Source organism: Aspergillus welwitschiae (genome assembly GCF_003344945.1).
Source record: "Aspergillus welwitschiae strain CBS 139.54b unplaced genomic scaffold BDQ94scaffold_76, whole genome shotgun sequence".
NCBI lineage: Eukaryota > Fungi > Ascomycota > Eurotiomycetes > Eurotiales > Aspergillaceae > Aspergillus > Aspergillus welwitschiae.
This window is the reverse complement of record NW_020798770.1, coordinates 40,749-55,532: the sequence shown is the minus strand read 5'-3', so window position 1 is coordinate 55,532 and position 14,784 is coordinate 40,749. Positions and strand designations below refer to the sequence as shown.

Sequence of the window (14,784 nt, the reverse complement as noted above, 5' to 3'; positions counted from 1 at the left end):
TCAAGATATTATCCCTAATACTTCTCGGTATTTTCTCTATTTTGTCGAGCTGACCAAGATCATGCGTCAAGCAGTTGATTCCTTGTACAGTCCAGAATTCGCGAGACGTCCTTGGCTTACTATCTATGCGGCCATGATAGACCTGGTGCACGAAACAGACGACTGGCTTTCCAGTCTAGCTGAAGCCTTTAGCTTCAAGGATCATCAAGGATCAGGCCATTTTAACAGGCGGAGGTGGAGCCTTGCCGTCAGACTTCATAGTGTGAGGATCACAATATGTCGTCCCTCCCTTTGTCGGTCGGGAAGGCACAGACAAGGCACCGAGCCTTCCAAGGATCTCCAACAAACTGCAGATATATGTATTGATTCAGCTTGCCAGATTCTGGACCTCCTGCCTGATAACCCTGACGGTATCTGGTTGGCCCAGGTGTCTCCATGGTGGTGTGTCCTACACTACCTCATGCAGTCAGCAACCATACTGCTGATAGAGCTGGGCTATTGTATCCGAACCGGTGCCGGCCAGGCCGCTTTTATCGAATCACGCATTGGAAAAGCACTAGACTGGCTTTCCGCTCTGGCGGCTGATGATCTCGCTGCTGAACGTGCTTTCAAAGTCTGCGATAATCTTCATCGTCGGCTCTTTCTCCGCTCTATGATCGAACAGGACAGAGTTCCTAGGTTCTCTGCGGCGCTGTCAACCAAACTTGTCCCTTCTGCCGATGTCCCAGGTTTAGTCTCCCAGGCTGAGCACAGTTCTACCCGTGTTTCCGTTGTGCCGCACGGAACGGGGAGTCGGCATTTATGGACTCAGAAATGAGGAACGAGACAATGTTTCATCCAGCTCTCCAGACAGCATACGACGAATTCATGCACTACTATTTGGACAAGGCATGGGACTGATCATATAAATCAGCCATGATCAAGTAGCATGCAGATCCAGAAGACTTTGGACAGTATAATAGTGAAATAAGCCATATTAATAGATATACTTACCACTTACTGCTGTGGCTAATATTGTTAATGATGGTGTTGTTGGTAGGATGGGATGGCATGACGCGTCTTACCGTTGTACAAAAAGGCAAACATGACAAAGACAGCAAATAAATAACTAGTGCAAACACGTGTTCTCCCCGCAAAGCCAATCAATTCTAATCCTTACCTCTCCGGCCTTGACCAGTGAAGCTGACCACATATGTTTGCATTCATGATTTCGTATGTTATTTTTATTTTTTCTCAACTTTTGTCTGAAGTATGGTGTATATAAGGGCCGAGTGGTCCTCTCTTGATATCATAGACAAGCTTTCAACTATATATAATACCCAATGTCCGCTCTATATTTCTGCAGCCACAGTCTGTTGTTTCGTGGCGGATAGGCATTTTCACCCGGATGAGAGTCTTCGGGAGTTTTCTACTAGTTCTACAGGATCAAAGATGGATGACCTGATATACACTCGAGTACGAGATTTCCAAAACGTATGTTCGATATATTAGTGATGAGAGTAGTCCAAGTTTAACTTAAAATGGTAAACACGCTGCGCGACAGCTCCGATGACAAGGCCCTGCAGCTGCTGGGTCTCATTCGCAGTCAAGCATCCCCTGCCGAATTACAGCCCTACATCGAAAATATCTCGACCGATGGGGATCGGCAGCAGCATCCTGTTTGGGCCGACATATACGACCGCACGCGGTCACCGTCCAACACCATATTCTTCCATCGCCCCTCCCTGCATCGCCCCTCCCTGCATCGCGCTCCGACTATCAAGCGACTGCCCAGTCCTCCCGTGACCCCGTCTATCACGTCCTCGCAGAGCCCTGGACGTCGGTCACCAAATACGAGGATTTTGTATCGTATTTGGTCACACTCTGGCTTACGTGGAGTCAGCCTTTTCATAATTGGATTGATCGCGACCTTTCCCTCCGCGATGCTCAGACAGGAGATCTCAGTTCTCAGTACTGTTCTCCGTTTCTGGGGAACTGCATTCTTACAGAAGCATGCGTAAGTGCCCCGGATGATGGACTGTTTGCAGTCACTAATCACCAATCCCCTAACATAGTTCTATTCGGATCACCCCGAAGCCTACGCGGACCCTACAGATTGCAATTCAAAAGGTCTTCATTTGTTCGAGGAGGCGAAACGATGGTACGATAGAGTGGACGGTCAGCATGACTTGCCTACTTTGCAAGGCTGCGGAGTATTTACCATTTGGTATGTTTTCCATCCACCAGCGGCAGCATCTATTGGACTAGTACACTAATTGACTATTCGCAGCAAAGCTGCACTGGGAAAAGGCCAAGCTGCATGGTGGCATTTAGGTCAGCTTCGCAGTTTGGCCGCGGATCTCACATAAACGTACCCACTACTAGCAACTTTAACACCAGAGGGCCGTGCTGCCAATAATGCTATCTGGGGCATATATAATCTCTCAGTGTGCGTCTCAATATACTTCAGCGGGCTACCTTCTGCCTGTCCTAACTCAAAGCGCGCAGAACTACCTCGATCACATGGATGAAGTATCTCGTAACTACTCAGCCAGATCGACCTCGTCTCCCATGCGATCACGGCCCTGATGAGACCTGGATTCTGTATCCACGCCAAGCCCAGTCCTGTTCAGTCACATATTGCTTGTGTGTTCAACAACCTCTGCAAGCTCAGCACCATCAATACAGATGCAAGTGCACTAGACTTTGGCAGTGGCCATATACCGCCCCCAGATATTCTTGCGCGCACTTTGCAGAAAATACGGGCAAGATTAGATCGATGGAGAGATAATTTGCCGGAGCGCCTTACTCCGGAAAATGTTACAGTACCGCATGCTCTTACTTTACAGTAAGTGGACCCTCATTTGCCCTCAGAACAGTGCCAAGATGTCTTAATCATGCAACACGCAGCATGGTTTACCACGCAAGTATCATGATTCTTTGGGTATCCCTCAAGGAGCCGAATGATGCTGCTAAGGCCGGCACCGAAGGCATGACGTTTGCAGCGAGAGAAGTCTGCCTGGACGCGGCGGGATCCGTTGTTCAGCTCCTCCGCATTTATCGCGCGAAGTGGGGGATTGACTACATGTGTCTTACCACCGTAAGTTGCCTGAGCACGGCGCTTTTCACTTTGCTAAGCGAGCTCGGTGACCTGGAGCATAAGAGCGCCTTCGCGGAGCTCTGCGTAGTCGCCCGTGCCTGTTCCCACAGGTGGCCCCTAATGAAAGGCCTCATGCGCATGTTGCAGCTTTCAGCGCGGAAAAACCATGTGAGTCTTCTCCCTGAAACCCACGCGCTGTTTGTTGACTTCGAAGCAACCATATAGGAGAGACATGATGACGAGCGCTTTAAGAGTATTTACCCCAACTTTGGCACTCTTGCCAGGAAGTGAGGTAATTGTGCATCTAATGAGGCGAAGAGATAGAAATTCTCGGATTAACAAGGGCTCCTGGGGTTAAACCTGGTAGATGAGAGCTCCTAGATTGTTTTACCAGCCGTTGCGTCACAGAAGACAAAGATGACGATAGCGAGATTAAAGCCTGTAATTGATAATATACAGAACCAACCAGTATCATTAATCACCAGAGGTCAGTCATTGAATAATAGTAGTCCACCTTCTCTCGAAAGACCGTCTCCGGGAAATCGAAATAGTTCGTCTGCGCATAATTGAGAAAGGTGTCTGTGAGAAAGTCAGCAACAGGATAGAATAGAAAGTACCTGATGGCGGAGACAACACACGAATTGATCAACTGCAAGCCGGTAGCCCAAAAGAATCCATCCAAGGGATCTAATCCCTATGCGATCTATCAGCGGTGACCATGGACAAATGCTAGATAAGCGCGGTATACATAAATTTATTCTTTAAAATACCCAGGCTCTGTAGATGTCGACGGATTATCTTAGAGAAATTCCAATGCAATTATTCCCCTGAATAGTCTGGTACAAGACCAGAGTTAACGGCTGATTTTTTGAACAGTGTCACTAGACATACGCATAGTATTTATTAACAATAGCTCCAATGAATAGCTCTCCGATGTCTGGTCCTTATTCTCTATCCCTCGCGTCTCTGAAAGGGTCCTGCGGTACTATCCGCTTTCCAACAAGTCCACAGTCTTCTCTAGCCGAGCGGGGTCGAGCAAGATATCATCACCCAGAAAGTGACGAATAATGCGCTCCATTTGAAATTTATTTTGCGACTGTGCTGCAAGCATACCGGACGGCTTCGGACGAATATTTTTAAAATGGCAAGTACAGTTGTATTGCTGGCAGCGCGCACAGGGCGGGCCGCCAGCATGGCCTAAAGCTCCGAGGCCTGATTAGTCGAAGGACGGAGAGGAAACGCGGGTATAACAATTTGTGACGGTGCAAGTACATCTTTCCTTGTCTTGGCGTCAAGACAGGCATCTCTCAGTCATCCAGGTAAGCGTCAGTAGCTGTTTTTGTAGCTTGAATGGGACAAGGGAGCATACGTGCGCGCGGCTCTCTTGCGAAGCGCATCAGGAACTCGCGGTCGCTTCTGGCGACCAGCTCGACGAAGAGGTGGGGTGTTAATCATAGGGGTAGCATAAGACACCGCCAGTTCCCATCATGAGAGAGCTGAGATATCGCAGGCCATTGGGTGAATGGAGAGAAAAGAAGCTGCGTGAGGGAACTTAAAGAATATGGAAATAATGAGCGGAAGCGGGGATTCCTGGCGAGAAGGCGTTGCGGTAAAGTCACATGCCCGTAACTCCCGGAACTGAAACCGCGCGAGAGGATCCATTCAACGAAGCTTTCTCGTCGGGTGTGGGCAGCTGCCACCTCTCGAATGGGGTGTGACCTTACAATATCTGGATATGAATATTGTTTTGGCAGGAGGAGACTGTATACCACCTCCCGAGCTATAGAAACTGTCTTATCACCATGGAACTACTTATTCTGGTCAATGTGTGACTCACTTTGAAAGCACGACTCTACTCACGAAACGGGTTTAGAAAGGCTCTTCCTTTGATCCTGTAAGCTTGTTCATGATGAACCAAGACATTGTGGCCAGGTGAAAAAAGCACGATGACGGCCCTCAAGGCAGCGCCACGTTTCTGGCAGCCCCAAGTACTGTAATTGACAACGCCATAAAATATACCACGATGCCTGCAACACAGCGCCAAGCGATCTACGGTGGCAGGAAGGGTTATGCGGTACAGCACAAGGCATAGGCGACTTATGCAAGCCCTCGCTTTCTGTTACATTGGCGCACTTGATTACGATTGCAAGATTCTCTCGGCTTCATATACTGGGACAATATTGCCTTATATTCCTAGCATTAGAAGCTCCGTCCCTTTAGAGCCAGACAAGTGCTACTATATTTCACGCACAGAAAATACTTTTCCTGGCGTAAATGTCTTGATCGAGCGTGGGCTTAACAGGTGGAAGGGAGTTACCCAGCTGACATCAGCCATGCGGGCAAGTAAGCCAACTAAAAGTGAGCTTACTCGGTGCTACCTTAGCTGACAGAGACTGAAAGGCTCCCCGCAGCCTACCGGCTATCAGTGTTATCTAGCCGACTTGAAATATAGCCTTATCCACGTATCTTTCTCGCGTATTTCTAGTTCTTCGGTATCCAACAATCTAAATGGGTGCATCTGACTTGAAATGTTAACTGGAAGGCGGAGTCACGGTGACAAAGTATAACATATGCCTACACCACGCCTGGGAGCTTGCACTCCCCGAAGAGGGAAGGAAGTCGAAATCATGGGGGCCCATGAGGCTTAGGGCGGGACGCCGTAAGACAACGCATATCTGGTTGAGCCTCTATAATTCCACCCGTGCGTTGCCAATCCTGTATTGAAGCGTGTGAACTGAGGCTCAATGAAAAGAAAAGGCAGCCTATCATGGATCGATATTACTAATTCAGAAATACGGTGGCATCGACAAGGCAGAATGGGAAGCATGGACTCCGGACGCTGCATGATCATAAAATTGCAGACCGCGAAGGCTGCCAAAGATTGAATATTTAAAAGCACAAGTAGGTTATGCTCAGTGCTCTATCTCTTGTTATATATTATCTCTCTTTCAAGAAGTCGGCTTAACTAAGCGTTCTAATACGGAGCTCATAAATTGGTGTCTCGGTAGGAAGAAGCATAAGGGGCCCCTTCCACCACCGTAAGCGAAAAAGTCCAGCTTGTATACCTCTATAAGCGCCATCGTTTCCCTCTACGTTGACGATATAATAGCCCACCAAATAACCTCGTCCGGTGAGGACTGTTGGAACACAACTCGTCACAAAAGTTTCCCTCCGGCCAACACAAGTCAACCCATCTCAGTGGAAGGTCCTGTATCATCACCATCAAGTCTTGTTCTGACGCCTCAGTCCAAAGTGCTGCAACCTCCTCAGGCCGGTCTGTTGCCACTATGTATGGCGGGACCGACTTCATGTTATAGCGTTACTGGCCCCTTATGCAAGATATGTGGAGTTCCAACTTTCTTCAAACATGTCAAACCGTGGAATCCAAACGGGAACAGTGGCCGGATTTATTAATCATGCGGAAGGTGCGGAAAATTCCGCAGCTGGACTGATTCTATTGGCATCTTTGACAAGAATCCACGTTGACTGTGCAATCAGCCAAGCAGTTGGGGAGAACGTGGCAGGGAAAGCAGGGTAAAGGATTTTTGAATTGTGCTACAGGCGACTGTGACTTTCTTCATGCGAGATTCTTCTCCCTTCTATGCCTGAGGTTCAGGATGAAGCGTAATCTAAGGTCTTAAATTATAACCTAGAAATTTGAGAATTACCATCAATATCCTTAGTAAAATGTCTGGCAGGTTTCCCAGCCTGTTCGGGCTATTCCGGGCAAAATAGCTCGTTTTTGAAATTAGTACCAAGCACTATCTCTCTATCAACGGGACGATGCTGGTGCAAAGCTCCGACGAGGCATACCCTTCAATAAGCCCACTGGGTCAACATCACCATTACTCACTCCGCTTTGGTGCTTGAAGCCCTACGTTGTCACCGTACCAACAGGTAAAGTAGAACATCAAATTGAAAGTTAAGCAGCTGCACATTATTCGACGTCCTTTCACGCATCACAATAACTTTCCTAGTAACCCCACCTTTCATACTGCTGCTGCCTTTGATACCCAGCACACTTGTCCAAGGTCGAAAGACAGATTTCCAGCATGAATTTGGGAACAGATGCCAAGAGTCTATCACTGAATATAGGATCCTTCCCACTCCTCAGAATCTTGAGGTTATCCGTCGTGAGCTGGACAACAAGATCTCTTATTGCACGGTCGTGCTCTCCTGTTGAGCTGTAAACTCCAATGACGGAGGAGCTGAATGACTCGCGGGCGGGATGTCCCAAGAAAGATTTCTGATATAATCCTTTGCTTTCTCCTTGAGCTCTTTGTTGATCTGAAAATAATCGCTTTGTGCGTACATTTGAGCGTGGAAGAAGGCATGACAACTTTGATAATTTGTGGTATTGATTTTTCGAGATGGGTTGCAATATTGTTCAGTGTTTGCATCTAACCCATAATCACTTTCTGTCAATGTTTGCGGTGAACATCTAGAACTATTCTTTGAGTTCAGGAGGGCTTGGGTATTTGGAGAACCGTCATAAGTATAGTCGCCCGTGTACAAGAATTCGAGTGTCTTTTTGATGAGCATAGGATTGCAATCCTCAATGATGATCTCGCCGTTGCTTTCCTATAAGTGTTTAGATCAATTTCAAGATTACACCTGAAAAGAACCAGAGTATCTCGCCTTGAAGTGACTACCACAAGCGATCTCAACATATTCTGATTGGGGACAGAGGATGTTCCGATGGGCTGGAAAGATTTCATCGCCACATTTGATAGTAAAATCGCTGTACATTGGATTGAGAAATTGGCTAATTTGTATATCAGTAATTGTAGGAGATAAGATCACTAAATCATAACATCTAACCTAAGGACCAGGTCTTCCATTTTTCTGATACATTTTTCTAATAATTTGTTCGTTTGCAGAAACCGGCTCCGTAGGTACAACAGCCGTATCAGCGGATGTAGATACTGCCAACTTTCTTTGCTTTTTTCCTATTTTTCCCATCAAGGACTCGTGAATCTATTCACACAGGAAAAGCTGTGTCCTATAGCAAACAAAAGAAAGGGTTATCATTGCCACTATTTACGAACAAGCGAATGCGAGCTGGTGTGTGCGAGTCAGGGATTGACTTGGTCATCAGCTTCTTGCTGCTACTATGCTTTGCCCGGGGGGTGGCATGTGTAGGTCTGGCATGATGTGGCCATGCATCAGCCATCGCCATCAGAATGTACCAATAGTAACGGCATAGTAAGATCAGAAAGGCCATGGAATAGTAACGGGTTGCTCTACAAATTCCAGACCCCGAATTCGCTCAGGATCCATACTATGGCTGCTCATTTGGGGCATGAAGCCTGTTGTAGCAGTCGGAACAAGAAGAGAGTGGGATTCTTAATGCTCTTTAATCAATAACAAGTTGGTTGCCAGCTGGGTTCCTTGCTAAAAAAGGCGATTTATCTCGTGGCTATTGCGAGTAATCTCGAGCGGCCGGCTACGTGTCACCCCTCCAATCGCCCAATTTTCTTTTCTAATTGGCCGCTCCATGCCGGCAGGTGCTACGTTGTGCTACGACGCAGTTGCTTTAGTATGTCACAAAATTTTTATGGATATACTGCACCTCCACGGGTAGTCTTGGGGTCGGGGAAGTATAGCTGCTGAGTCGCAGTAGGCTGTGCTGGTAGAGGCTTGACGAACTGGTTGCTGCCTATGCGGTGAAGATCACGGGGAACATCAGCGGACCGCCCTCGAGTCATGATGATGCCTCCCTATGATCTCCGGCTCGTGTTGGTAAGCTCCAAGGGTGTAAGACGGCGGCAGGCCAAAAGTCTCCGTAGTCGGACGGAGACTTCCGGGGGACGGCGCTGCTCACGGAATGTACATAAAAAGACATGAGGCATGCGGATGCTTTGAATGATTATCACAAACACCTATCTTAATATCAAGCAAACCAGTTTTCCTATCATTCTTTGCTTTTCCATAGACCTAACATGGAACAACAACAACTGACGGTGGCATTCTTTGGGGCGACGGGCGGCTGTGCCAACGCGTGTCTGGCGCTGGCCCTGCAAGCCGGCTATCATTGCTCCGCCTGTACATTTTTCTGTTCCGTCACAGGCATCCCAAACTGACTCTAATCATTAACAGTGGCTTGAACTCCCTCCAAGCTCCACAACCTGCTCCAGCAGCTCAATGTCCCCGAGTCTGCCATTGCAAAGTACCTAAAAGTTACTGAGGGTGATATCTACAAATCTCCAAGCCGTTCAAAAGACACTCTATCTCAATAGCCGCCCCGTTCACCTGATCGTCTCGGGCCTCGGCGGCAAGCCACGCTTTGAGTATGGCATCAAAGCCACCCTAGACAGCCCGACCATCTGCCAAGATGGTATCCAGACCCTCCTGTCCGCCGCTCAATCGTGTCCTCAGAAGCCCCGGATTGTAATTATCAGCAGTACCGGCCTCAGCAACACGCGCGATGTGCCAATCATGATGCTGCCCCTGTATCATTGGTTGCTCAAGGTACCACACAAGGACAAGAAGGTTATGGAAGACCTGGTGGAGGCCGAGATGCAGAAGCCGGCGGGGGAACACGCCATCGATGGTTATCTAATGGCGCGGCCCTCCTTGCTGACGAATGGCAAGGGCAGTGGTCTGTCGAAGATAAAGACCGGCACCGACAAGAACCCGGCAGTGGGCTATACCATCAGTCGTCGGGATGCGGGACTTTGGATATTTGAGAAGGTGATTCACCAGGCGTCGCTGGCGGATTGCCAGCATTGGAAGCAGAAGGTGACCTTGACGGTCTAGGCAGCCATGGCTATGGGAGATTTTTTGGCGTGTGTTTATCACTTGGATCGCTTGAGGCTGACATTCTGGAGTTTACTGCGGTTACTGTGGGATGTCAGAAGTTTGCGTTGCCCCATATTCTACGCTAACTGCTTTTGCTTCCGCCTTCCTAACTAAGTTTAGATTGAAGCTATTCTGCCTACCAAAATAACACGTACAGAGCCCTGGATCTCGAAGCAAGCAAGTAAGCAAGCAAGCACTCTATACAAAGATGCCACAACGCAAAGAGCTGACACCAGAGATCCGTGCTAGACTCTGTGAGTTAAAAGCAATTGGATGGACCTTTAGTATGATTCATAAACGTTTTCCTTCTATTCCTTATTCTACTATACAAACTACAATCAAGCGCGAGAGTACTTGAAAGCATCAACAATCTGCACCTCGATCCGGACGACCTAAAAGGATTACTCCTGAAAAACAACAGCAGTTATTAGACTTAGTTGAGCAAGGTCAGCATATAAAGATGCGTGAACTCTCTACTGCTGTACAAAGCAGTCCTTCAATCAGAACATTTCAACGTCTATTCCGTACTCTACACATGCAGAAATGGAAACAATGTGAGCGACCAGAAATTACTCCTCAACATGCAGAAAAGAGGTTAAGATAGGCTCAACAATATGCATAATATACTGCTGAAGACATCCTCCGTGTTTTCCGGTCAGATGAATGCTCAGTTGAGCGCGGCGCAGGAATTCGACGAATCTATACCTTTCTATCACCAAGCAACAAATTATTGAGCGTGAAATTCATGCTGTACGTTGTGAAAAAGATGTCAAGCAGATTTTTTGGGCTGCTTTTGGATATAATAGACGTACTGGTCTTTTAACTTTACAAGGAGATCCAGAATCTGCGCGTCAAGGCATTACTGCATGGATTATTCGTGGTGTTTATGAAGCATTTCTACCTGGGTTTCTACAGACTGGGGATATCTTCATGCATGACGGAGCATCTGTACACCAAGCTTATATTGTACGCGAATTGCTTCAAGATATGGGAGTAGAAGTCATGATTTAGCCACCACACTCACCCGATTTGAATCCTATTGAAAATTTATGGGCTTTAATGAAAGCTAAGATATATGAACTGCATCCAGAGCTGGAACCGGCTTTAGATAGTGAAGATACTCGACAGAGGCTTATACAAGCAGCAATTGAAGCCTGGCATGCAATTGATGAAAGCGTGCTTCGAAATCTATGCCAAACCATGCCTCATCGCGTACAGGCAGTCATCCAAGCGGATGGTTGGTATACAGCTTATTAAGTTCTAGATAGATTAATTAGGAAGGCGGAACGGTTAGCGCGCGGAATGAGGGATAACGCAAACTTCTGACATCCCACTGTATTGTCTTACCTAATTAATGTCTACACTATATAACGTAATCGGACAACAAACCGCCGGGACAACGAGCCGCCGGCGGTTGGCCGCTCCGCCCACCAAAATGCAACGAACGATTCAAAATGAAGCAATTCAACACTATACAAATGATAATATATAATATAAATCTAGGTGTTGACTCATCGGGGCATTTGAGGCGATTGTGGGCTTCTTTATTACAATTACTGCAGCGGGGTGGCCGGCGTTGAGTGCTTTGAGTAGCCTGCTTCTGTATAGCTTCAGCATTCTTTTCTTGAGTAATTTGATGTGCAGTATGGCCATCTCAAGTGCATCTTTCTTGTAAAAAGCGTTTTGAAGCCATTCTCTTGTTCATTTTATATTGGTTCACTTCACGGAGTTAATTCAACTCCTGCTGAAGCAGTACAGCATCCTGCATTGCCATTTCTGCACCTTTATACACCTTTTCAAGTGCTTGATCAGCAATAAGTGATGATGATCCTGCTTCTGCAGTGCTTCAATCTCTGCTTTTTGATGATTCATTTGATAAAGAGTCAAAGGCGTTTTTCCGAGATACATAGATTGATTAGATGACGAAATTGAAGGCGGAGGTGCTTAATGTTTTGGTATCTTGAGATTTTGAAGCACTTTTTCAGGATTGTATGGAGAAAGTCCTGTTGCAGCAAAACCTTGCTTTATATTTGCTGTATTGAAGTCTTTGAAGTGTATCTTTTTATAATGATATAAAAAGTCTTCTTTTTGTATATGGTGGATGACTTTATCAGCTGCATCTTTGATTCGACGGCCGTACAGAGTCTTTAGCGGTAACAGAGCTGTTGTTATTGTGGATCGACTTTCCTGATACATATAGCCCGAGACCGCACTGATCCGCGTAGGTTAGCAAGTAATATCGAAAAGGAAGATAAAACAGGACACAAAGTACCATGGTACACGCAATTCCCAGAATTAAAATATTGAAGATGGTCGTACAGATCATCCTCGGTGAGGATAGCCAATTGCCTTTATTCAAATAAAGCCAGAAGCTGGCTGGGAATCCATCTACTTACCGTCAACGTCTAACTAGATCAAAGTATCCAAGATGTGGGCGCACTTACAGCTGAACCAACTACCAAATAAGGCGCTCTACAGATCGTGTCAGCCATGCCATATCATAGAATATTGTGGATTGGGGTGTATGGCGTACGATCAAGCTCAATAATTCATTAAAAACCGGGACAGATTCCGCAAAAATCCAGGCAACGATCCAGGTACCCAAAGCGACACCTACCCACGCACCGACAGAAAGAACGCCATGGTTGTGCAAATGAGATGATCCACGGAAGATACGAACGTGAATATATTTACACGCCACGTGTCCCACAATGATGCCCGGAAATATGACCTATCCGTACCAGTTAGTGGGTAGAATATCGGATGAAAGTGAGGTGGGAGAGTCACTAACAGTGGGTATTGCAAGACCATACGCCACCTTCTTCATCAAAGGTCCTGCGGAGCCCAAGGCCGGAGAGGTAACGTCGGGTCCGGCGTAGCAGTATATAACGATAGAAGCGACGACGTACATGCAGGTATCGACAATCTGGAGCATGGCTAGAGACTTGGGGAAGTCCCGAACTTCTTTCATCTCGGAGATATGGCCGAAGAAGGCGACGTGGGCGACTGTTTGGTCAGTGCTGCTGATGGGGGTAATCCAGGTGTGGGATACATACTGTAAGCGAATACTATATTCATGACACCAAGGAAAGCCTTAGTAAATGATGGATGAGCGAAAATCTCAGTCTCGGAAGAAACTGGTTACTGGACACAAACGGCAAGCATTGTAACGATCGTTGCGACGGGGATGCTGACAAATGCTGGTTTATTTGAAATTTTCATCAATTGGGTCGATATTTGATCAAGACATACACATCATGGATATCCAATACACCTTGTCCATTGTTCTTGGTAGAGCTCCAAAGAAGCTGATGAGCAGGCCGACGACACTGAAGGCAATTGTGCCAAGTACCATGGTCCGTGAGTACGTTCATCAGCACCGAAAACGTTAAGAGATGGCTAGCCATGATGAATATCAGAAGAAATAGCTGGCCTAGGCCAAGCAGAAGATTGGTGATAGCCAAAATTTCGATAATGAATATATTCTGTCGAAGGATCTATTCTGGGGACCTCGCAAATATCGTACTCTGCGAAGCAGTGATCCGTTATCTGTGTGCTTAAAGGAGTAAAAAGGGTAGTGGTGCGAAGCTGTGTAAACCGAGGAAAACCATATGTTCGGGTACACAGGGAACTCTTGCCGTTAGTCGGTTATCTGCCTTGCTATAGTCGTGTCACATCCGAAAGCTTATCAGTGGACATAACAGAAACAAACTCGGGTGGAAAGGGGTGGGGTTATGACGGAAGGGCCTTCCGAGGGTGCTGTTAGCCACGTTTGCCATAACAAAGTCTGACAGCCTGCAAGTACACTGATTGATAATGCATGTCATGGATCTACCCAATGTATTCACCTCCATTGTAGGAACAGTTACTGTTATCATCTCAGACAGTTGTATCTATTACCTATTCTAGAGCCCCGGCATCTGCTGCCCAAGGCCGGACTCCTGCGCCAATTCTAGCAACAATCGCGAGCTAACTAGGTCCATTATACCCATTCCAACACACTTCAATATGATGTTTCCCTCCAGCTGACGGCCCGTACCTTCCTCTTTGTCCCCAAGATATTCTCCAATATCTGTCAACGACTCCCTGGTTATCGCAGCATCGATCAGCTCCCCTGATTCCTCCAGGCATCCCTCTGCAGTATCCACATATACGCACCCTCCACCGGAAAGGAGAGTTTGGGTGTCAATTTCTTTCATGTGAGGCTTATAAGATCCAATAAGAGAGATAAAGCGGCTTTTAGGAGACGACTGGAGGAACGAGAATGGGAATAGCGGTGCGGTTGACGGTGTGCAGCAAAATATAACATCCGAATGTTTCAGTGTTTCCCTCAGTAGTTCCTCGTAGTTGGGCGTATGTTCCTTGGCAATCAGCTGGAAGCGGACATTGGGCTGGGTCAACCGGATGGAAGATATCACAGTCTCCTCCAAGCGATCAAGTCTCTTACGGCCTCTGTTGATGATTGTTACCGTCTCAATTTCTCCATCAGTTAAGAGAAACGCCAGGCGAAGATGCCATTCGACCTGCTTTCCCGAACCGAAAACCACAATATTCCTTTTCGGGATATGCGAGACACTCGCAAAGAGAGTCATGACAGCCAACGCTGTGCGGAAAGCTGTAATCTGAGAGGCCCCAACAATTCCAGTTATCTCTCCTGTTGGGGTCAATAGCAGTATAACCCCTGCTGTTCCTCCCTGTGCTGGCAGAGCAATGACTTTGATCACATTCGTTCGTGTATCGGACGAGGGCATGAAGAGTGCGGTGTCATTTCTGTTATTGACGATTTGAGTTCTTGGGGGCTGATGTAGGAGTATTCTATTACTAAATTTTTTCTCGCTTGAGTACAAGATCAAAGTGGCTTTCAGGACGTTGAGAAAGCGACGGGCGTGCTGGGGAGTGAGATC

At 47.0% G+C, this 14,784-nt stretch overlaps 7 protein-coding genes across 7 annotated transcripts; 3 read left to right on the top strand and 4 right to left on the bottom strand.

The window, feature by feature from the left end:
* The first annotated feature begins 12 nt into the window (after positions 1-12).
* BDQ94DRAFT_123796 (fungal specific transcription factor domain-containing protein) lies at positions 13-1,107 on the top strand. The gene has a single exon (XM_026763821.1). The coding sequence runs from the start codon at positions 62-64 to the stop codon at positions 815-817; it is 756 nt and encodes a 251-aa protein (XP_026619996.1). The 5' UTR covers positions 13-61; the 3' UTR covers positions 818-1,107.
* Positions 1,108-1,520: 413 nt separating this feature from the next.
* BDQ94DRAFT_185660 (fungal specific transcription factor domain-containing protein) lies at positions 1,521-3,474 on the top strand (the record flags this gene model as incomplete). Its single annotated transcript, XM_026774942.1, has 7 exons — positions 1,521-1,773; positions 1,809-1,996; positions 2,055-2,140; positions 2,270-2,325; positions 2,365-2,428; positions 2,603-2,827; positions 2,890-3,474. The coding sequence occupies 7 exons, from the start codon at positions 1,521-1,523 to the stop codon at positions 3,302-3,304; spliced, it is 1,287 nt and encodes a 428-aa protein (XP_026619995.1). The 3' UTR covers positions 3,305-3,474.
* A 785-nt stretch (positions 3,475-4,259) lies between these two features.
* Positions 4,260-4,655, bottom strand: BDQ94DRAFT_154768 (uncharacterized protein). The gene is made up of 2 exons (XM_026768349.1): positions 4,449-4,655; positions 4,260-4,385 (listed from the first exon to the last, which is right to left on the bottom strand). Exons 1-2 carry the CDS (start codon positions 4,532-4,534, stop codon positions 4,277-4,279), a joined length of 195 nt encoding a protein of 64 aa, XP_026619994.1. The 5' UTR covers positions 4,535-4,655; the 3' UTR covers positions 4,260-4,276.
* A 2,397-nt stretch (positions 4,656-7,052) lies between these two features.
* BDQ94DRAFT_164045 (BTB/POZ domain-containing protein) lies at positions 7,053-8,383 on the bottom strand (the record flags this gene model as incomplete). The annotated part of the gene is made up of 5 exons (XM_026769890.1): positions 7,053-7,356; positions 7,392-7,660; positions 7,718-7,844; positions 7,932-8,028; positions 8,362-8,383. 5 exons carry the CDS (start codon positions 8,381-8,383, stop codon positions 7,053-7,055), a joined length of 819 nt encoding a protein of 272 aa, XP_026619993.1.
* Positions 8,384-9,021: 638 nt separating this feature from the next.
* On the top strand, positions 9,022-9,838 carry BDQ94DRAFT_176030 (uncharacterized protein; the record flags this gene model as incomplete). Its single annotated transcript, XM_026772604.1, has 2 exons — positions 9,022-9,124; positions 9,291-9,838. The coding sequence occupies 2 exons, from the start codon at positions 9,022-9,024 to the stop codon at positions 9,836-9,838; spliced, it is 651 nt and encodes a 216-aa protein (XP_026619992.1).
* Positions 9,839-11,990: 2,152 nt separating this feature from the next.
* BDQ94DRAFT_164042 (uncharacterized protein) lies at positions 11,991-13,235 on the bottom strand (the record flags this gene model as incomplete). Its single annotated transcript, XM_026769889.1, has 8 exons — positions 11,991-12,092; positions 12,153-12,268; positions 12,325-12,352; positions 12,414-12,611; positions 12,672-12,886; positions 12,937-13,006; positions 13,037-13,080; positions 13,133-13,235. The coding sequence occupies 8 exons, from the start codon at positions 13,233-13,235 to the stop codon at positions 11,991-11,993; spliced, it is 876 nt and encodes a 291-aa protein (XP_026619991.1).
* Positions 13,236-13,769: 534 nt separating this feature from the next.
* On the bottom strand, positions 13,770-14,535 carry BDQ94DRAFT_154764 (uncharacterized protein). Its single transcript, XM_026768348.1, has one exon. The coding sequence runs from the start codon at positions 14,470-14,472 to the stop codon at positions 13,786-13,788; it is 687 nt and encodes a 228-aa protein (XP_026619990.1). The 5' UTR covers positions 14,473-14,535; the 3' UTR covers positions 13,770-13,785.
* Positions 14,536-14,784: the final 249 nt, after the last annotated feature.